The sequence below is a fragment of the Coregonus clupeaformis genome, chromosome 1 (genome assembly GCF_020615455.1).
Source record: "Coregonus clupeaformis isolate EN_2021a chromosome 1, ASM2061545v1, whole genome shotgun sequence".
Taxonomy (NCBI): domain Eukaryota; kingdom Metazoa; phylum Chordata; class Actinopteri; order Salmoniformes; family Salmonidae; genus Coregonus; species Coregonus clupeaformis.
The window spans coordinates 42993634-43016213 of NC_059192.1; the positions used below are offsets into that span (position 1 = coordinate 42993634).

The window sequence follows — 22580 nt, forward strand, 5'->3', positions numbered from 1 at the left end:
GACACCCCTACTACAAACCACGACTCAGACGCTGACGAGCTATGATGCTATTTGACACTTCTGTTTATGATAAATCATAACTTGGGACAACAGAAGGCTATTCACATGTGGAGAGTGGAAGGTCTGGAACTGCACGATAATAGAAATTAAGTTACTGGACATAATAACTGCATTTATTTTATGTCTATTGCGCAGGTTATGAGGATTTCATTATTCAATAATTCTTACTTTCAAGCTGGATCCGCTATATAAATAAGTGAGCCCTAATTAGCGCGCTTCTTGCGTTTACATTAAAACGTAGCCTTACAATCGGCATCGACGGGACAGGAGCTTATTCATCAAAATATTAGTAACAGACAGACTACAATTAACATCAGGCTGTTCTTTCCTTAGAAGAAGCAACAAATTAACTGCAAGGTGGTGCTTATTCATTCACAGTATTTGACTCATTACATTTTGTGCCATATTTTGTTCTGTAATAATATTTCCACTAGCCTATATTTCTGTCTCAAAATAATGATTATTGAATTTACTTGTATTTTGCCCTATAATCAATTAATTATTTTTATAGAACTAACTTATTGCTTTCTCTAGGCTCCATAATGGACTTGCCAACGCCACCGAGTGGCCTATTATTGGCGTCTTTGACTTTTCTCTTTGCCATGCTTCTGTGGCGCAGGATCAGGCGGAACTGGGACGTGCACAGCCCGCCTGGACCGTTCGCTTGGCCGGTCATTGGGAACGCAGTAGAGCTTGGCAACACTCCTCACCTCTATTTGTCTCGCATGTCACGGAAATATGGGGATGTCTTTCAAATCAAACTCGGCTGCCGGGACGTTGTGGTACTGAATGGTGACGCAATCAGGCAGGCGCTCATCAAAAAGGGATTTGATTTCGCAGGCAGACCGGACTTTGCCTCGTTTCAATACGTTTCCAATGGCGATGGCATTGCTTTTGGTAGGGTGACATCAGCTAAATTGGGCCACTTTTTGGTAAATCGTTTGGGACAATAATACAATACCATATATGCCTTTTCCATGTGTTTTTATGATTAATAATGACTGTTTTTGATAATTTTGTGTTGAAATTATTTAATAAAATATAATTATTTAGGCCCTACAGTTCTTGAAACATCAGCTCTGCCAACATTTGTTGCATGAGCAGTTTCAGGTAAAATGGGCCACAGCTTCAGGTAAAATGGGCCAGTCAAACTCCAAAGGGAAATAGTCATTTATCATCAATTTTAATTTTAAAACACAGTTGCTTATACAGCCACATAACATTTAAACTGCATTAAACAAAAATTCATATGTGCCATTCAAAAACATTTTGGGTGCAAACCCACATATTCAAATGTGCAATTAAAAAAATCAATTTTGGAACAGCATAGATCAGTGAACTGTCAGTGGTGTGTGTGTGTGTGTGTGTGTGTGTGTGTGTGTGTGTGTGTGTGTGTGTGTGTGTGTGTGTGTGAACAACACATTTAGAACAAAATGTGCATTCACAAAAATACAAAAATTCACATTCCAAATTATTAACTGATATGTTTGTGTGAAAACTTTTCAAACACAGTCTTTGCAAATGAAGGGTAGCACATGATGTGCACATTCTTGCTTTTCAGTAGCTTAATAAATTCCAGATTATAGACGTGGCTACTGTGGCCGTCAAGGAGGAGAAGATGGGGCCTGGGGTCATCCCTGGGGAGGGACTGAATGAACATTTGACCCCATTCCAGAAAGAGGTCAGAGGTAATCCAGCCATTGTCTGAACACCTTACGCTGGTGTTCTCCGGGCATCCCTGTAGCCACTCAGAACGAACACGCTTCCCCTTAAAAATAATTATTGTTCGACTGTATGTACCTTCTGCATTGAACGCTGCCAGACAAGTTGTTGTCTCCCCCTTCTCTCCGGCACACACCTCCACACATGGCTGGCCAACCTGTCCAACAACCTTTGTCGAACTGAACTGGTCCTGAAGCCCAGACTCGTCACAGTTCCATATATGTGACGGTGTGCCCTCAATACCCAGCTCGACCAAAAGGTTCTCATACTGGTTAAACCACTGGCTAACCACCTCTTTGTTAAGTCCAGCAGCCCGTGCTGCAGACAGGACCTCTGGCTTGCGCATCCCAAGCTCTGGGTTTCGCTTTAGAAAGTTCTGAAACCAGTAATATCCGGCCCTTCCTGCTGTCAGGGAGAAACCAGATATGTCGTTGTTGGCTGCAAAATCAAAGGCCACTTGCTGGACATCACGCTTTGTGAAGGGAAACCCCTCTGCGCCAATGTCTTGAGGGTGGCAGCAAGCTCCCTTTCCGCCTCCTCTGGAAGGTAGGGCTTCCGCCCTGACACATGTTCACTGCCAGTCACCTTTCCGCTGATGCGTCTTTGCAGTGTGGATCGCGGCACACCCCATGCTCGTGATAAGAAGTGCACACTCACTGTAATTCCTTTCTTCACTCCCTCCCTGTATTCATCTAAGGCACCCTTCATCCTCTCCTCTTTCCACAGATTGTAGTTGTTTGGCCTTCCTTTCCCTCCCTGTTTTATCTTTGTATCCTTTCCTCTCTGGTCCCTTGCTCCTCCTCTCTTTTCTCTCGTTCTGTCTCCTCTCATTTCCTCTGCATTCCTTTCTCCTCACCTGTTCTCTCACTTCCTGTCTCCTCTGCTTGTCTCCTCTCTCATCCTTCCTTCTCCTCTCACTTCCTCTCTCTTTCCTTCTCCCTCTCTCCTCTCCTCTCGCTTCCTTCTCGTTTGCCATACTCACTGTAAATAAAATACTACCATTATTACTGTTGGGGGGGGTCATGGTGTGTGTGTGTGTGTGTGTGTGTGTGTGTGTGTGTGTATGCACGTACATACACATACAAACACAAACACACACCCTTACACACAAACTCACTCACACACACTCAAACACATGTGTATGTGTGTTTGTGAGTGACACAAATGATGGCCCATTTTAGCTGAAACCATGTGGCCCATTTTACCTCAAGGGGTTAAGGTAAATTGGGCCCCCCAAAAAAGCATCACTTTTTCAAAAATATGTTCATATACCAAACTAACAACATTATTTCTGATTGATGCCATCAAGACAGATATTATGCATAGTTTTTTATGGGCATGTTGTTGTTTTTTACAGATTTATCATCCTTATAATAGTTTAGTTAGATTTGGTATGCCAGGCTACTCACCATGCAGCTTTCTGGTGCAGTCTTGATTTGAATTATTGCACTGCCCACCATAGCAACCATGAACCAATCAAATCACCTGTTACTTGTCAAGTACAGTTATGACAACAGTTTGAAATCCTTTGCAGTCATTGGCTCTAAATTCCAGAGGGGCTGGGACCCCCAAACCTTAAATGGCCCATTTTACCTGATGGCCCATTTTACCTGATATCACCCTACATTTAGCGAATGGTGGAAAGTGCACCGAAAAGTGGCCCAATCTACTGTTCGGATGTTTTCCACCCGCAACATGCACACCAAAAAGGCCTTCGAAAACCACGTTGTCTGCGAAGTTAGGGAGCTGCTCCATCTTTTCCTGGTAAAAACTAAAGAGCACCAATATTTCCAGCCGATGACATACTTGGTGGTATCAACCGCTAACGTAATGACAGCCGTGTGCTTTGGAAAGAGGTATTCATACGACGACGCTGAGTTTGCGCAAGTGGTGGGACGAAATTATCAATTCACCCAAACAGTGGGGGCTGGAAGCATCGTGGATGTGATGCCTTGGCTCCAGTATTTCCCCAACCCAATAAAAAACATATTTGAAAACTTTAAAGCGCTCAATCAGGAGTTCAGTAAATTTATCGTTAGTAAAGTTGTCGAGCATCGAAAGACCATTCAGTCAAGCACCATCCGGGACATGACAGATGCTTTCATCATGGCATTAGACCATTCTCAGGACAGCTCGCCAAGGGTCTCACCAGGCAAAGATTATGTGCCACCCACTATCGGTGATATTTTTGGAGCAAGCCAAGACACACTGTCTACTGCACTCCAGTGGATCATTCTGATACTTGTGAGGTAATACATATTCATTTTGAATCAGCTAAAGTGAAATTAAAGTAGTATTTTTCCCATATGATATGTTCTGTTAACAATTGCCTATGCGTAAAATTGAGAAAGCCTGTGCGTAAAGTGAATCAATTATATGCGGAAAGTGGAGAAAACCTATGCCTAAAGTGGGGAAAGCTATTCTCTCTTTGGAAAATTACCTAATCTCCTAGTATGCAACCATCTCACAATCAACATAAAAAAACGAAAGAGCACTTATGCTCTGCTCTTTCATTGTTGGTAGGGTACTGTACTTGATCTTGTGTTCGGCACTTCAGTAGCAGAACTATGATGTTGCGTAATAGTATTAAATAGCAGAAGCGCCCAGGCAGGTATTGGCAGCCTAAAATGAGGGCTCCGCTGTTTTTTCCTAAAATATCGCTTCAGGAAAATGACGTCATCTGAGCAGTAGAACATGCTGTGTGTTGCCAGTAGGATAACAGTAGGCATACTGTAGCTTGTTCGCGCAGGAAAAATAAAATAGTTTAGATACCTAGTAATGAATGCAATTTTTCTAAAACTGATTGAGGACCTTATTAGTGATGAATGTGTTTTGTTTTATTTATATTTTGATGTGTGTATTTTCTGTAATTTCTGTAATTCAGGGCTCATCTGTAAAAGAGACCTTGGTCTCAGTATGACTCCCATATAAAGTAAAGGATAAATACAAAATAAATAAAAGTGATAATGCCCTCGAAGCCGGTGTTTGGAGGATACACCAGCTTTTCGGGCATTATCACTTAATTATACAAGGGGTGGGTCTAATCCTGAATGCTGATTTGTTAAAAGCGCATTCCAGCCGGTGTCTATTCCACAAGTTAACACCAGCTAAATCTATGATGTTAAAATGCCTATTTACTCAGTTCCATCTGACTGCGCTGTCTCATCAGCTCAGACAAGCAATTTATGAACTTGATCTCCACTAAAAAAAGCATCTGGATATCATCTCACATTTCTTTTAGACTAACATTTTCAACAGCCGAGGTTTGTATAAACCTTGCTGTCTGTCTCTCCGACATTTGCAACATTGTTTCAATATTCAAATTCGATCTCCAGTTTACCCATAGTAATTAATGTGTTCGGAGTCGGGAGGAGACAGACAGGCAGGCAGCATTTCTCAACCAGTCGAAACCATGAATAATTTTTATGGATATATACAAAGAAATGTAATTTGAAAAAAGGTAAAATGAAACAAAGTGCAGCTAGTTTGCAGTCTTTCCAGCTTCAGTTTGAAGTGATTGTGTTAGCTGTGTTGTTGGCTAGCTCCTCTGAACAACAGTGTCCTGATGAGAGAGCACATTTTCTATGCCAGGCGAAATCGCGCCTCATTAGCTCATTGTTATGCAAGCAAATGATGCTACTTTGCTGTTATTCTGGCTGCACTTTTTGACTTGACTGTAAATTAGCCGTAGTTGGCTAGCTAGCAAGCAAGGGATAAGAACGTTGCCAGCCATTATGGTAATGACATTTAGTAAGAACAACTGATACAGAACAAAAAGACTGAACAACTGGGTCGCTTCTCTGGCAATCGAACCAATACAACAAATGACCTGCCGGCTTGGGTAGCAACCCTAGATTTGTGTTGGGACTATATATCATGGAAGGATGAAATAGTATGAATAAATTCACCAAAATAACGTTTTTAATGAAAATATGTAAATCATTATTTGAATATGCCCTCGAAGGCGGTCTTTGGAGGATATATTGGCACAGTTTGCCAGCTCTCGACTTCGTCTTGGGCCTAACCAAGTCTTGCCAATAAATCCTCAAAACACAGGCTTCTCTGGAATTACAGTGCATTCTGAAAGTATTCAAACCCCTTGACTTTTCCCACATTTTGTTACGTTACAGCCTTATTCTAAAATTGCTTAAATAGTATTTTTTCTCTCTCTCATCAATCTACACACAATACCCCATAATGTCAAAGACCAACAAAAAAAAACACGGAAATATGACATTTACATAATTATTCAGACCCTTTACTCAGTACTTTGTGAATCAGGCCTTGGTCGAGAGAATGCCAAGAGTGTGCAAAGATGTCATCAAGGCAAAGGTATATATATACATACATTTTTAAAATATATTTTCCTTTATTATTTTCCCCTAACCCTACCACCACTCTGCTAATTGGAGTAAACTAATGGATAACAATACTTAGGCTTCTACTTCCATCTTATACATACTATATACATGTTACGGACACAATGTATTTGACAATAGTTATCTTTTGTTTGTTTTTAATCCCATCCTTCAGCTACCATCAACCCCTCCCATCTATCTCTGAAGCCCATCCAGTTTGATTTCTATTTTGCCATATATTTTTAACTGTGATGTTTCAAAAAAGTTCTGAACCTATATATATTTTACGGACACAGTATATTTTACATTAGTTACATCTTGTTGTTTTTAATTCCACCCTTCAGCTCCACTCAACCCCTCCCATCTATCTCTTAACACCATCCATTTTTATTTGTTTTTGTCACGCCCTGGCTCTGGGGACTCTAATATGTTGAGCCAGGGTGTGTAAAGTCTATGTGTTTTGTTCTAGGTTTCACATTCTAGTATTGTTGTTCTATGTTGGCCAGTGTGGTTCTCAATCAGAGGCAACGTGATTCAGCTGTTGCTTGTTGTCTCTGATTGAGAACCATACTTTAGCAGCCTGTTTCCCCACAGAGTTTGTGGGATCTTGTTTCTAGTCTGTTGTGTTAGACCGTGAACTGTCACGTTTTCGTTTTGTTGTTTTGATCGTGTCTCTAATAAAGAGTATGTTTGCCTGCAACGCTGCGCCTTGGTCCTCATCTCTGTTCGACGATCGTGACAGTTTTTGACATATATTTTTCAACTGTGCTATGATGTTTCACAAAAGTTCTGAACCTTTCTATTCTCGTAGTTTGTACAGATTATAAATTAAAGATAAACATTTTTGCTAAAGTATTATTATTTTATTGATAGATTGACTATGACTTTTCAAATCACCCAGTAGTGCTATCTGCAGAGTTAGCTCCAGGTATATGTTGCACTTTTTCAACCATTCCTGGACCTGCGACCAAAAACAAGCTACATACGGACAGTACAAAACAAATGATCTAATGATTCTGTCTCTTCGCAGCAAAATCTGCAGAGCTGGGATGGTTGTATCCCCCATATATAAATTATATAACAAGAATTTAGTATAATAATTTACATTGAAAAATTCAAAGTTTTGAATCCGCCGTTGTTTTGCGTATCAGTTCATCAACCATGTGCCATGGAATCGGTACATCGAAAATCTCTTCCCAACTATTTTGCAATCTATGTGGCACCTCTGTAAATGTTTTATTTATCACAATTTTCTTTAATCAAATTTGTTATTTAATGCAGGACCAACAGACAAGTTCCTTACTTTTTCCCCCTTCCACTTGCCTCTTCCATTTTTGCAGTACTGCTGCAATTAGTTGGTTGTAATTTTGGGTAGAGCAGACATTTCCATATATTTTTGTTAGCTGCATGTGTGACATAACTCCACCAGTCCTATTTGTGATATAATTTACAAAGATTATACCTTTTTGAAATATGTTTTCGAAAAAGGTTTTTTAATTAATTAGTTTAACCTCTACGGGATCGGTGTCCCATATACGGGACGGTTGAGCTAACGTGCGCCCAATGTGATTAGCATGACTATTGTAAGTAACAGCAAACTTTCCAGGACATAGACATGTCTTATATGGGCAGAAAGCTTAAATTAGTAGCTATTACAGTGAAAAAATACCATGCTATTGTTTGAGGAGAGTGCACAACAACAAAAAACTTATCACGGCAACTGGTTTGATACATTCACCTCTGAAGGTAAGAATGTACTTTCATTCAGTAATCTTGCTATGATTTGTCATCCTGAGAGTCCCAGAGATAAAATATAGCATCGTTTTGTTTGATAAAATCAATTTTTAAATTCAAATGTAGGAACTGGATTCTACAGTTTGAGCCCTTGCTGTCTCTGGCTCCACACCCACCCCACCCGACCATCTAGATGTGTGAAAGTTAGTGTATAAGCTAATGATCCATCATGTATGACATTCCTGGGAGTGTGTAAACTTACATTTTGTATTACCATATCATTTTTGTATGTTCTCTATAGTTATGTACTTGAAAATATATAAATTGACCAATTCTGCACATTTGGGCAGACTTGATACAAAATAGTCCAGTATTGCAATGCTTCACTGGATCAATCTGAAACTTTGCACAAACACTGCTGCCATCTAGTGGTTAAAAAATCTAAATTGCAATATTATATTGTGGCCTTTCTATTGCATTTCAAAGTTGATGAAAGAAACAACTAAAAGAAAACTGCATGTTTTTTTGTTTGTATTATCTTTTACCAGATCTAATGTGTTATATTCTCCTACATTAAGGAGAACATTCTCCTACATCCACAAACTTCAAAGCGTTTCCTTTCAAATGGTATCAATAATATGCATATCCTTGCTTCAAGTCCTGAGCTACAGGCAGTTAGATTTGGGTATGTCATTTTCGGCAAAAATTGAAAAAAAAGAGTCCAATCCTTAAGAGGTTAACCACAATATTTTTTGTTCTGTCTTTTCTGGTGGATTAAACTGAAATTGCAACCAACTTTCTATGGCTTGTTTTAAAAATAGCAATATTTTGGAGATTATTTCATTTTCAAATAACCGAAAGTGAGAGGTTGTAATCTGAATAAAGCGAAAAAGGCCATTCTTGAACATGGGGTGTGTAACGTAGATGCAGGGAGTCAGGAAGCAAGTGCAGTTAGTGAGTTTAATAATGAAGAACATGAACGATACAAAACAAGAAACAAGTTTAACATGTTGCCTGGTGGGTGATATAAAGGGGAGGTAATCAGGGAGGTGATGAAGTCCAGGTGTGCCTAATGAGGCTCAGGTGTATGTAATGAAGGTTGCAAGGTGTGCGTAATGATGGGTTTCCAGGACCGGTGGTTAATAGACCGACGGAGAGGGGTAGCCGGAGGGGACGTTACAGTACCGACCCCCAAGACATCTGGAGTGCAGGAGGGACCTGACAGCATAGGCTGGACTACCCTCGATGTCCAGGGGAGGCGGAGGGGTGTCGTGGGGGACGGCATCAGCCAGGGGACCAGGAACCACCAGCCTGAGGAGGGAGATGTGAAAAGAGGGTGAGATCTGGTAGTCATTGGGAAGCTGTAATCGATAAGTTACCTCATTGACCCTCCGGAGGACTTTGAATGGCCCCACAAACCGGGGGCTCAGCTTCCGGCAGGGCAGGCGAAGCAGGAGGTTCCTTAAGGAGAGCCAGACGCAATCACCAGGATGGAAAACGGGTGCCTAACTGCAGTGGCGGTCCGCCTGCTCCTTCTGGCACTGGACAGCGCATTGGAGCCTCACGTGGGCAGCTTCCCAAACCTCCCCTGTGTGCCGGAACCACTCATCCACCGCAGGGGCTTCGATCTGGCTCATGGTCCACGGAGCCAGGGCCGGATGGTACCCCAGGATGCACTGGAAGGGAGACAACCCGGTGGAGGAATGACGAAGTGAGTTCAGGCCATACTTCGCCCAGGGAAGATACCGGGCCCACTACATCTGCCGGTCCTGACTCCTCAGGAACCTCCCCATCTCCTGGATGGTCCTTTCCACCTGCCTGTTGGACTGAGGCCGGTACCCAGATGTGAGGCTGACCATGACCCCCAGCTTCTCCATGAAGGCTCTCCATACACGTGACGTGAATTGGGGACCATGGTCGAAGACGATATCCTCTGGAAGGCCATAGTGCCGGAAGACCTGCTGAAACAGTGCCTCAGCGACCTGGAGAGCAGTAGGGAGACCAGAGAGAGGGATAAAACGGCAGGATTTTGAGAATCTGTCCACAACAACCATAACAGTGGTGAAACCATCAGACAGGGGAAGATCAGTGACAAACTGTATCGACAGATGGGTCCAAGGCCACTGAGGCACGGGGAGGGGAAGGAGTTTCCCTGCTGGTGCGTTCTGGGGAGACTTGGTTTGGGCACATACGGAGCAGGAGTTGATGTAGCGGGAGACGTCCTGCGCCAAGGTGGGCCACCCGTACTTAATGGAGATGGATTGAGTGGTGCGGGTGATACCTGGGTGTCCAGCGGCAACGGATGTGTGCACCCAGGTCAAAAGCCGATCCCTTACCTCCGTGGGAACGTAGGTGTGCTCCGGAGGACAGGTAGCTGGTACGGGTTCCCTCTCCATAGCCTGCCGGATGTCCACATCTATGGCCCAGAGCATGGGGGCAACGATTCGAGAGGGCAGTATGATGGGACCACACAGGATAGGAACCTCTCCTGAATCGTGGAGTCGGGACAGGGCATCGGCTTTGATGTGTTTGAACCTGTGCGGTATGACAAGGTGAAGTTGAATCTACAGTGAGGGAAAAAAGTATTTGATCCCCTGCTGATTTTGTACGTTTGCCCACTGACAAAGAAATGATCAGTCTGTAATTTTAATGGTAGGTTTATTTGAACAGTGAGAGCCAGAATAAAATAAATCCAGAAAAACGCATGTCAAAAATGTTATAAATTTATTTGCATTTTAATGAGGGAAATAAGTATTTGACCCCCTCTCAATCAGAAAGATTTCTGGCTCCCAGGTGTCTTTTATACAGGTAACGAGCTGAGATTAGGAGCACACTCTTAAAGTGAGTGCTCCTAATCTCAGCTTGTTACTTGTATAAAAGACACCTGTCCACAGAAGCAGATTCCAAACTCTCCACCATGGCCAAGACCAAAGAGCTCTCCAAGGATGTCAGGGACAAGATTGTAGACCTACACAAGGCTGGAATGGGCTACAAGACCATCGCCAAGCAGCTTGGTGAGAAGGTGACAACAGTTGGTGCGATTATTCGCAAATGGAAGAAACACAAAAGACTGTCAATCTCCCTCGGCCTGGGGCTCCATGCAAGATCTCACCTCGTGGAGTTGCAATGATCATGAGAACGGTGAGGAATCAGCCCAGAACTACACGGGAGGACCTTGTCAATGATCTCAAGGCAGCTGGGACCAAAGTCACCAAGAAAACAATTGGTAACACACTACGCCGCAAAGGACTGATATCCTGCAGCGCCCGCAAGGTCCCCCTGCTCAAAAAAGCACATATACATGCCCATCTGAAGTTTGCCAATGAACATCTGAATGATTCAGAGGAGAACTGGGTGAAAGTGTTGTGGTCAGATGAGACCAAAATGGAGCTCTTTGGCATTAACTCAACTTGCCGTGTTTGGAGGAGGAAGAATGCTGCCTATGACCCCAAGAACACCATCCCCACCGTCAAACACGGAGGTGGAAACATTATGCTTTGAGGGTGTTTTTCTGCTAAGGGGACAGGACAACTTCACCGCATCAAAGGGACGATGGACGGGGCCATGTACCGTCAAATCTTGGGTGAGAACCTCCTTCCCTCAGCCAGGGCATTGAAAATGGGTCGTGGATGGGTATTCCAGTATGACAATGACCCAAAACACACAGCCAAGGCAACAAAGGAGTGGCTCAAGAAGAGGCACATTAAGGTCCTGGAGTGGCCTAGCCAGACTCCAGACCTTAATCCCATAGAAAATCTGTGGAGGGAGCTGAAGGTTCGAGTTGCCAAACGTCAGCCTCGAAACCTTAATGACTTGGAGAAGATCTGCAAAGAGGAGTGGAACAAAATCCCTCCTGAGATGTGTGCAAACCTGGTGGCCAACTACAAGAAACGTCTGACCTCTGTGATTGCCAACAAGGGTTTTTCCACCAAGTACTAAGTCATGTTTTGCAGAGGGGTCAAATACTTATTTCCCTAATTAAAATGCAAATCAATTTATAACATTTTTGACATGTGTTTTTCTGGATTTTGTTGTTGTTATTCTGTCTCTCACTGTTCAAATAAACCTACCATTAAAATTATAGACTGATCATTTCTTTGTCAGTGGGCAAACGTACAAAATCAGCAGGGGATCAAATACTTTTTTTCCCTCACTGTAGTAAAGAAAAGGGCCCACCTTGCTTGGCGGGGGTTCAGCCGCCTCGCTGTCCATATGTATTCCAAGTTCCGATGGTCGGTGAGGATGAGAAACGGGTCCGTGGCGCCCTCCAGCCAGTGTCTCCACTCCTGTAATGCCAACTTCACTGCTAGGAGCTCCTGATCACCGACGTCATAGTTCCTTGCTGCAGGGGACAGTTTTTTTAGAGGTATGCACATGGATACAGTTTTTGTGGATTACCTTGACGTTGTGACAGAAAGGCCCCCACGCCCACTTCTGAGGCGTCCACCTCCACCATGAAGGGCAGCGTAGGGTCTGGGTGTTTCAGCAACGTGGCAGAGGCGAAACTCCCCTTCAGCAGGCGGAAGGCCTCATCAGCTGCAGGATTCCACGCCAAACTTACAGAGACCACCTTTGAGGAGCGAGGTGAGGCGATGGAGCTGAAGTTCCTGATGAAGTGGCAGTAAAAGTTGGCAAACCCCAAAAACCGTTGCGAGCCCTTTATGGGGTTTGGGACTGGCCATGACCTGACCACATCTACCTTCCTTTCCTCCACAACCACTCCCTGCGGGCTGATCCGATATCCCTAGAAGGAGACCTGATGGAACTGGCAGTTCTCTGCTTTCACGTACAGATGGTTCTCCAGGAGGCGTCCCAGGACTATCCGGACGTGGGTGATATGCTCCTCCAAGGTGGCCGAGTAGATCAGGAAGTTGTCAATATACACAACCACCTGGTGCCCAAGCATGTCCCGAAACATCTCGTTCACGAATGCCTGGAACACCGACGGCGCATTGGTTAAACCATAAGGCATCACCAAGTACTCATAGTGGCCAGACACTGTGCTGAAGGCCATCTTCCATTCTCCCACGGGAGACCGAGGACGACTTTGTGTACGGGTGCCTGGATCATGAGGTAGGGGAGGCTTTCTTGGTGCAGGGGTCCCACGGTGATGGTGAGTGGTGCTGTGATGTGTTTGACTGTGCCAGATCCCAGTGGTCGGTTATCCAGTGCGGAAACGGAGAGGAGAGCGGGTATGATGTTATGTTCAGGGAGGAGGCAAGGGCCTGGTCAATAAAATTCCCTGTGACTCCGGAGTCCACTAGAGCTGTGGAAACAACACATGAGGGAGAGCCAGCTAGTGAAATCGGTACTAAGAAGGGTTTGGTGGAGAGTGAAGATGATGGAATGCTCACACCTACACCAGGAGACTGGACCGTCCCTCTGCTCTAGTGACTCTCGGGTTAGGACGTAGCGGACACCATTGAAGCTGGTGTCCCTCCTGGCCACAATAGGGACAGAGCCCCAGTTGTCTCCGATGGTGTTGTTCAGCCGCGGGGAGGCGGGTGGCCCCTACCTCCATGGGTTCAGGCTCTGACTCAGATCGGTCAACGAAGGAGGGAGAAAGGCGATGGGAGTGCCAACGCTCCCGAAGGAGGTTATCCAGATGGATGGCCATCGCGATGAGTGCATCCAATGAGAGGGTTTCATCTCGGCATGCCAGCTCCGTCTGGACCTCCTCACGCAATCCTCTTCTGAATAAGTTGCGGAGCGCTCATTCCATCTGCTGGATGCTGCCACTGTACGAAAGGTGAGGGCATACTCCACAGTGGTCTGGTCCTCCTGCCGTGGTTGGAGTAGGCGCTCACCCCCCTCTCTGCCCTCTGGTGGATGATCGAAAACTCTCCTGAACAGAGCCATGAACCTCCCATAGGAACACAGCTCCTCCTCTCATCTCTCCCAGATGGCCGTAGCCCGTTCCAACGCCGCCCGGGCAACAAGGAAATAACCTTGGCAACCTTGGACCTCTCCTGGTGGGGGCTTCCGCTTGATGAGCAAAATAGAGGGAGCACTCGAGGAGGAAGCCACGGCATTTGGATGGAGTCCTGTCGTATTTCTCTGGAAGAGACAAACGGGCATCGCTGACCTGGGCAGACTTCTGAATGGGCTGGGGTGCTGGCTTGCTGGGTCGACTCATGGTAGAGGATCCTCCACTCATTGGGGGTGAAGCCCCTTGGGGAAGATCTAGACGTTGAAGAACGCAGAGGACCTCATCCATCGACATCCCCAGTTGCGCCAGCTGATAGTGGTGTTGGCGAAGTATGTCTCCCTGTTCGCCGACCATCTGGGAGATGTCTCGGTTGGCTGCTGCTTCCATTCTGTGAGACAATATTCTGTAACGTAGATGTAAGGAATCAGGAAGCAAGTGCAGTTAGTGAGTTTAAATAATGAAAAACATGAACAATACAAAACAAGAAAAGCGTCTAAACATGAACAATATTGCCTGGTGAGTGATAACAACGGAGTGCTATATAAAGGGGAAGTAATCAGGGAGGTGATGAAGTCCAGGTGTGCCTAATGAGGCGCAGGTGTGCGTAATGAAGGTTGCCAGGTGTGCATAAGGATGGGTTGCCAGGACCGATGGTTAGTAGACCGGCGACGTCAAGCGCCGGAGAGGGGTAGCGGGAGTGGACGTGACAGGGTGAGACATTCTTACTAATCTGCTAGAGAACCAGTTCGGATTTAAATATAACTTTTGTATGACTGACGCCTTTAGTGAGAGGTCTAATGTTTTAATATTTAATAATTTCTGCCCTCCGAATTCATATTCATTAAATAAATAGGCCAGTTTAATTTTGTCTGGCTTGCCGTTCCAAATCAAATTGAATATTTTTTAGCATATAATTTAAAAAACAGGTCGCTAGGTGTAGGCAAGACCAAAAGCAAATAGGTAAACTGGGATATGACTAAAGAGTTAATTTCCATGGTAGCAAAATCGTATCTATTTTTTGCTAACTTTCTATTAAAATGTATTGTAGTAAGACCATTTATTTATTTTGGGATATGTATACCGAGTATGTCCACATCACCATCAGACCATTCTATTGGTAAACTACACGGTAATGTACATGTTTTTTGTGATCCAATACGTAATATAGTACACTTATCATAATTTGGTTGTAATCCAGAGAGGTTAGAAAAAGTATCTAGATCCTCTATGAGGCTGTGGAGGGATCCAAATTGTGGATTTAAAAGAAAGCATGAATCATCAGTGTACAATGACACCTTTGTTTTTAAGCCCTTGATTTCTAACCTCTTGATATTATTGTTGGATCTGATTTTAATAGCTAACATATCGATGGCCATAATAAATAGATATGCCGATAGTGGACAACCTTGTTTTACTCCTCTTGACAGTTTAATACTTTCAGGGAAGTAGTCATTATTTACTATTTTACACCTAGGGTTACTATACATACAGTGGGGAAAAAAATGTATTTAGTCAGCCACCAATTGTGCATGTTCTCCCACTTAAAAAGATGAGAGAGGCCTGTAATTTTCATCATAGGTACACGTCAACTATGACAGACAAAATGAGAATTTTTTTCTCCAGAAAATCACATTGTAGGATTTTTAATGAATTTATTTGCAAATTATGGTGGAAAATAAGTATTTGGTCAATAACAAAAGTTTCTCAATACTTTGTTATATACCCTTTGTTGGCAATGACACAGGTCAAACGTTTTCTGTACCAAAAAGTTCTATTTTGGTTTAATCTGACCATATGACATTCTCCCAATCCTCTTCTGGATCATCCAAATGCACTCTAGCAAACTTCAGACGGGCCTGGACATGTACTGGCTTGAGCAGGGGGACACGTCTTGCACTGCAGGATTTGAGTCCCTGGCGGCGTAGTGTGTTACTGATGGTAGGCTTTGTTACTTTGGTCCCAGCTCTCTGCAGGTCATTCACTAGGTCCCCCCGTGTGGTTCTGGGATTTTTGCTCACCGTTCTTGTGATCATTTTAACCCCACGGGGTGAGATCTTGCGTGGAGCCCCAGATCGAGGGAGATTATCAGTGGTCTTGTATGTCTTCCATTTCCTAATAATTGCTCCCACAGCTCCCACAGTCTTCAAACCAAGCTGCTTACCTATTGCAGATTCAGTCTTCCCAGCCTGGTGCAGGTCTACCATTTTGTTTCTGGTGTCCTTTGACAGCTCTTTGGTCTTGGCCATAGTGGAGTTTGGAGTGTGACTGTTTGAGGTTGTGGACAGGTGTCTTTTATACTGATAACAAGTTCAAACAGGTGCCATTAATACAGGTAACGAGTGGAGGACAGAGGAGCCTCTTAAAGAAGAAGTTACAGGTCTGTGAGAGCCAGAAATCTTGCTTGTTTGTAGGTGACCAAATACTTATTTTCCACCATAATTTGCAAATAAATTCATTCATTTTTTTTCTCAATTTGTCTGTCATAGTTGACTTGTACCTATGATGAAAATTACAGGCCTCTCTCATCTTTTTAAGTGGGAGCTTGCACAATTGGTGGCTGACTAAATACTTTTTTTCCCCACTGTAACTTTAACCCATTTTATAAGAGATTCTCCAAAATTTAAATATTCCAGGCATTTATATATAAATTCCAGTCGTACATTATCAAAAGCCTTTTCAAAGTCAGCTATGAAAACCCGGCCTGGTTTCCCACATTTTTCAGTGTTGTATTGTCCATTTAAAAAACCTGTCTGATTAGGATGAATAATATATCCGACAATACCTTTTTAATTCTATGAACTATGCATTTTGCTAGAATTTTTGCATCACAACACTGAAGTGTAAGGGGCCTCCAATTTTCTTAATTGACCGGATCTTTATATTTACCACTTGGATCCTGTTTCAGTAATAATGAAATCAGACGTTCTTGTTGAGTATCTGACAATCTACAATTTTTTTAGGCTTTGATAAAATTTCCAATATCTTCGCCAACGTGGAAATTCTGTAGGAGTAATATATATGCCAATTATTTGATTGTCCGACTGCATTCTGTCCCCTATCAACACTTTTTAAACTTTAGGTGCCAACGAGAATGACATAAGAAAGTAGTCAAGACGACAAGCTTTATTGAGCCTCCGCCATGTATATCTCACTAGGTCAGGATAGTTAAGCCACCATATATCCACTAGTTCCAATATATCCATGACATTTGTGATTTCCTTAAGTGCATGAGGGTGATTGTAGTTTGTAGTGTGATTTCCTTTATGGTCCATTGAGGTATTTAAAAACGTATTATAATCTCCCACCATAATAATAGTCTTGTATTGCTTGTAGGTTTTTTAAAATATTTTTTTATTTTCACCTTTATTTAACCAGGTAAGCCAGTTGAGAACAAGTTCTCATTTACAACTGCGACCTGGCCAAGATAAAGCAAAGCAGTGCGAAAAAAAACAACAACACAGAGTTACATATGGGGTAAACAATACAACAGAAAATATATATACAGTGTGTGCAAATGTAGCAAGTTATGGAGGTAAGGCAATAAATAGGCCATAGTGCAAAATAATTACAATTTAATATTAACACTGGAATGATAGATGTGCAAGAGATGATGTGCAAATAGAGATACTGGGGTGCAAATTAGCAAAATACATAACAATATGGGGATGAGGTAGTTGGGTGGGCTAATTTAAGATGGGCTGTGTACAGGTGCAGTGATCGGTAAGGTGCTCTGACAACTGATGCTTAAAGTTAGTGAGGGAGATAAGAGTCTCCAGCTTCAGAGATTTTTGCAGTTCGTTCCAGTCGTTGGCAGCAGAGAACTGGAAGGAATAGCGGCCAAAGGAGGTGTTGGCTTTGGGGATGACCAGTGAGATATACCTGCTGGAGCGCATACTACGGGTGGGTGTTGCTATGGTGACCAATGAGCTAAGATAAGGCAGGGATTTGCCTAGCACTGTTTTATAGATAAATATAATTGGTCATTTAGCAGACGCTCTTATCCAGAGCGACTTACAGGAGCAATTAGGGTTAAGTGCCTTGCTCAAGGGCACATCGACAGATTTTTCACCTAGTCGGCTCGGGGATTAGAACCAGCGACCTTTCGGTTACTGGCACAACGCTCTTAACCACTAGGCTACCTGCCGCCCCATAGATGACCTGGAGCCAGTGGGTTTGGCGACGAATATGTAGTGAGGACCAGCCAACAAGAGCGTACAGGTCACAGTGGTGGGTAGTATATGGGGCTTTGGTGACAAAACGGATGGCACTGTGATAGACTACATCCAATTTGCTGAGTAGAGTGTTGGAGGCTATTTTGTAAATTACATCGCCAAAGTCAAGGATCGGTAGGATAGTCCGTTTAACGAGGGCATGTTTGGTAGCATGAGTGAAGGAGGCTTTGTTTGCGAAATAGGAAGCCGATTCTAGATTTAACTTTGGATTGGAGATGCTTAATGTGAGTCTGGAAGGAGAGTTTACAGTCTAACCAGACACCTAGGTATTTGTAGTTGTCCACATACTCTAGGTCAGACCCGCCGAGAGTAGTGATTCTAGTCGGATGGGCGGGTGCCAGCAGCATTCGTTTGAAGAGCATGCATTTAGTTTTACTAGTGTTTAAGAGCAGTTGGAGGCTACGGAAGGAGTGTTGTATGGCATTGAGGCTTGTTTGGAGGTTTGTTAACACAGTGTCCAATGAAGGGCCAGATGTATACAAAATGGTTTCGTCTGCGTAGAGGTGGATCTGAGAGTCACCAGCAGCAAGAGCGACATCATTGATATACACAGAGAAAAGAGTCGGCCTGAGAATTGAACCCTGTGGCACCCCCATAGAGACTGCCATAGGTTCAGACAACAGGCCCTCCGATTTGACACATTGAACTCTATCTGAGAAGTAGTTGGTGAACCAGGCGAGGCAGTCATTTGAGAAACCAAGGCTATTTAGTCTGCCAATAAGAATGCGGTGGTTGACAGAGTCGAAAGCCTTGGCCAGGTCGATGAAGACGGCTGCACAGTACTGTCTATTATCGATCGCGGTTATAATATCGTTTAGGACCTTGAGCGTGGCTGAGATGCACCCATGACCAGCTCGGAAATCGGATTGCATAGCGGAGAAGGTACGGTGGGATTCAAAATGGTCGGTGATCTGTTTGTTAACTTGGCTTTCAAAAACCTTCGAAAGGCAGGGCAGGATGGATATAGGTCTGTAACAGTTTGGATCTAGAGTGTCACCCCCTTTGAAGAGGGGGATGACCGCGGCAGCATTCCAATCTCTGGGGATCTCAGACGTTACAAAAGAGAGTTTGAACAGGCTAGTAATAGGGTTGCGACAATTTCGGCTGCTAATTTGAGAAAGAAAGGGTCCAGATTGTATAGCCCAGATGATTTGTAGGGGTCCAGATTTTGCAGCTCTTTCAGAACATCAGCTGTCTGAATTTGTGTGAAGGAGAAGCGGAGGGGGCATGGGCTAGTTGCAGCGGAGGGTTGCAGAGCTGGTGGCCGGGGTAGTGGTAGCCAGGTGGAAAGCATGGCCAGCCGTAGCAAAATGCTTGTTGAAATTCTCGATTATTGCAGATTTATCGGTGGTGATAGTGTTTCCTAGCCTCAGTGCAGTGGGCAGCTGGGACACTTTACAGTGTCCCAAAACCTTTTGGAGTTAGTGCTACAGGATGCAAATTTCCGTTTGAAAAAGCTAGCCTTTGCTTTCCTAACTGCTTGTGTATATTGGTTCCTAACTTCCCTGAAAAGTTGCATATCGCAGGGGCTAATGCAGTACGCCACAGGATGTTTTTGTGCTGGTCAAGTCTGAGGAGAACCAGGGGCTATATCTGTTCTTAGTTCTGAATTCTTTGAACGGGGCATGCTTATTTAAGATTGAGAGGAAAGCACTTTTAAAGAACAACCAGGCATCCTCTACTGACGGAATGAGATCGATATCCATCCAGGATACCTGGGCCAGGTCAATTAGGAAGGCCTGCTCGCTAAAGTGTTTTAGGGAGAGTTTGACAGTGATGAGGGGTGGTCGTTTGACCGCGGACCCGTTACGGACGCAGGCAATAAGGCAGTGATCACTGAGATCCTGGTTGAAGATAGCAGAGGTGAATTTAGAGGGTAAGTTAGTCAGGATGATATCTATGAGGGTGCCCATGTTTACGGATTTAGGGTTGTACCTGGTAGGTTCCTTGATAATTTGTGTGAGATTGAGGGCATCTAGTTTGGATTGTAGGATGGCCGGGGTGTTAAGCATATCCTAGTTTAGGTCACCAAGCAGTACGAACTCTGAGGATAGATGGGGGGCAATCAATTCACATATGGTGTCCAGGGCACAGCTGGGGGCTGAGGGGGGTCTGTAGCAAGCGGCAACAGTGAGAGACTTATTTCTGGAAAGGTGGATTTTTAGTAGTAGGAGCTCAAACTGTTTGGGCACAGACCTGGATAGTATGATAGAGCTCTGCAGGCTATCTCTACAGTAGATTGCAACTCCACCCCCTTTGGCAGTTCTATCCAGACGGAAAATGTTGTAGTTGGGGATGGAAATTTCTGAATTTTTGTGGCCTTCCTAAGCCAGGATTCAGACACTGCTAGAACATCAGGGTTGGTGGAGTGTGCTAATGCAGTGAGTAACTCAAACTTAGGAAGGAGGCTTCTGATGTTAACATGCAAAAAGCCAAGGCTTTTACGGTTACAGAAGTCAACAAATGATAGCGCCTGGGGAGTAGGAGTGATACTGGGGGCTGCAGGGCCTGGGTTAACCTCTACATCACAAGAGGAACAGAGGAGGACTAGAATAAGGATACGGCTTAAGGCTTTAAGAACTGGTCTTCTAGTGCGTTGGGTACAGAGAATAAAGGGGGCAGATTTCCGGGCGTTGTAGAATAGATTCAGGCCATTATGTACAGACAAGGATATGGAAGGATATGAGTACAGTGGAGGTAAACCTAAGCGTTGGGTAACAATGAAAGAGATAGCATCACTGGAGGCACCGATTGAGCCGGTCTCCGCGTGTATGGGGGGTGGAACAAAGGAGCTATTTTTAGGCAGTTTGAGAGGGACTTGGGGCTCTACAGTGAAATGGTATAATAAGAACAAACTGGAACAGCAATAGGCAAGGCATATTGACATGGGAGAGAGGTATAAAGCAATCACAGGTGTTATTCGAGAGAGCTAAGACAACTGGTAATGGTGATGAAAGTTTGGGCTGAGGCTAAACAGATAAAACAGGACAGGGTACCGTGTAAAGGAACAGTCCAGCAGGCATCAGCTGTGCAGCTGAGTGATCATAAGGTCCAGTGAACAGCAATGTGAGTCCGAGAGCAGTTCGAATTGGGGCTACAGCACAGGCGATCAGGAAGCACGGCTGTTGTTTGCGTGTGCTAGCGGGCCGGGGCTAGCAGATGGATCTTCGTGGTCATCGCAACGGGAAGCCTGTTGAAACCACAGACGATTACGTCGGCAGACCAGTCGTGATGGATCGGCGGGGCTCCGTGTCAACACTAGGAGGTCCCGTCCGGTTGACAGAGAGGTAGATAGCCGGGAGATGGGCCTGACTCGAGGCTAGCTCAAGGCTGATTAGCCAACCACGACATCCATTCGGTTGCAGCTAGCTAGTTGCGATGATCCGTGTTAAAGGTCCAGTGATTCAGTGATTCCGGCAGAAAATCCGATATGTTCTGTGTCGATAACGCGCTGTGCAGACTGGCCGATAATAGTCCAGGCTAGAGCTGGCTGGTAGGTAGTGCAGGCCACGGACAATGGTGAAAAATCCCCGCTAACGGTGGCTAATAGCAAGTAGCTAGTTAGCTGGCTACTCCCGACCGGTAGACATAGAGGTAGATAGCCGGGATATGGGCCTGGCTTGAGGCTAGCTCAAGGCTAACTGGTGCTTGCTTCAGGGGCAGTGGTGATTAGCCAACAGCAACATCCATTCGTTTGCGGCTAGCTGGTAGCGATCCGGTGTTAAGGTCCAGTGATTCAGTTATTCCGGCAGAAAATCCGATGTTCTGGGTGAAAACCGCTAACGGTGGCTAATAGCAAGTAGCTAGTTAGCTGGCTAGCTAGTTTCAACTGGAGATTCTAGATAAAAGGTAAGTAAATAATAGAATCCGTTCCACATTGAGTGAGGCGAGTTGCAGGAAAGTATATTTAGTAGAAGGATGAAAAGTGTGATAGGGGAATATATACAACAAAAGACAAAAAAAGAAAGAACAGGCTATTTACACGGACACACAACAGAGTACACGACCGCACTGCTACGCCATCTTGGACTGCTACGCCATCTTTGATCAATTATTATATATATTGTCGTATCGAGTGAGTGGTGGCAATTATTGCTGATGAACAAAAGGAGTCTGCTCATACTGAACGTTGATCATAAGGTTTATTCAGACCACAAGCTTCAGCATGAGTGACAGGTGACATGACACCCGGAGAGTGACGCCTCAGAATGGCTGCTCGTTCTGCCCTCTCCTTCGTTTCCCCCCCTATTTATCTCCCTCTTCTGGCCAATCACCAGTCTCCCCTGGGGCGTCACCCTAAAACATTCCCTTTTGATACTAACATAAACAACATTCCTCTCTTCATGAAAAACATTTAACAAAGACATAATCTTAATACACTACATTTCCCCCCTTCGAGGCGAACTAAACGTCTCGAAAACAAACAGAATAGGATTATGACTAGTAACCATTTATCTTATTGAGTATCTTTAACATTAAACCAAAAACCTTCTCCTCTAGAGTGTAAATACCTTTCTATGAAATATGAACAACTGTTTATGAAGT

The 22580-nt window shown here is 44.2% G+C and overlaps 1 protein-coding gene across 1 annotated transcript in view; it reads left to right on the top strand.

Moving 5' to 3' along the window:
• The first annotated feature begins 602 nt into the window (after positions 1 to 602).
• LOC121582677 (cytochrome P450 1B1-like) overlaps positions 603 to 22580 on the top strand; it is a 36313-nt gene continuing 14335 nt past the window's right edge. Inside the window, exons 1-2 of the mRNA XM_041898662.1 lie at positions 603 to 958; positions 3405 to 4031. Of these exons, the coding sequence (XP_041754596.1) occupies positions 603 to 958; positions 3405 to 4031 (983 nt within the window). The remainder of the gene's footprint in view (positions 959 to 3404; positions 4032 to 22580) is intronic.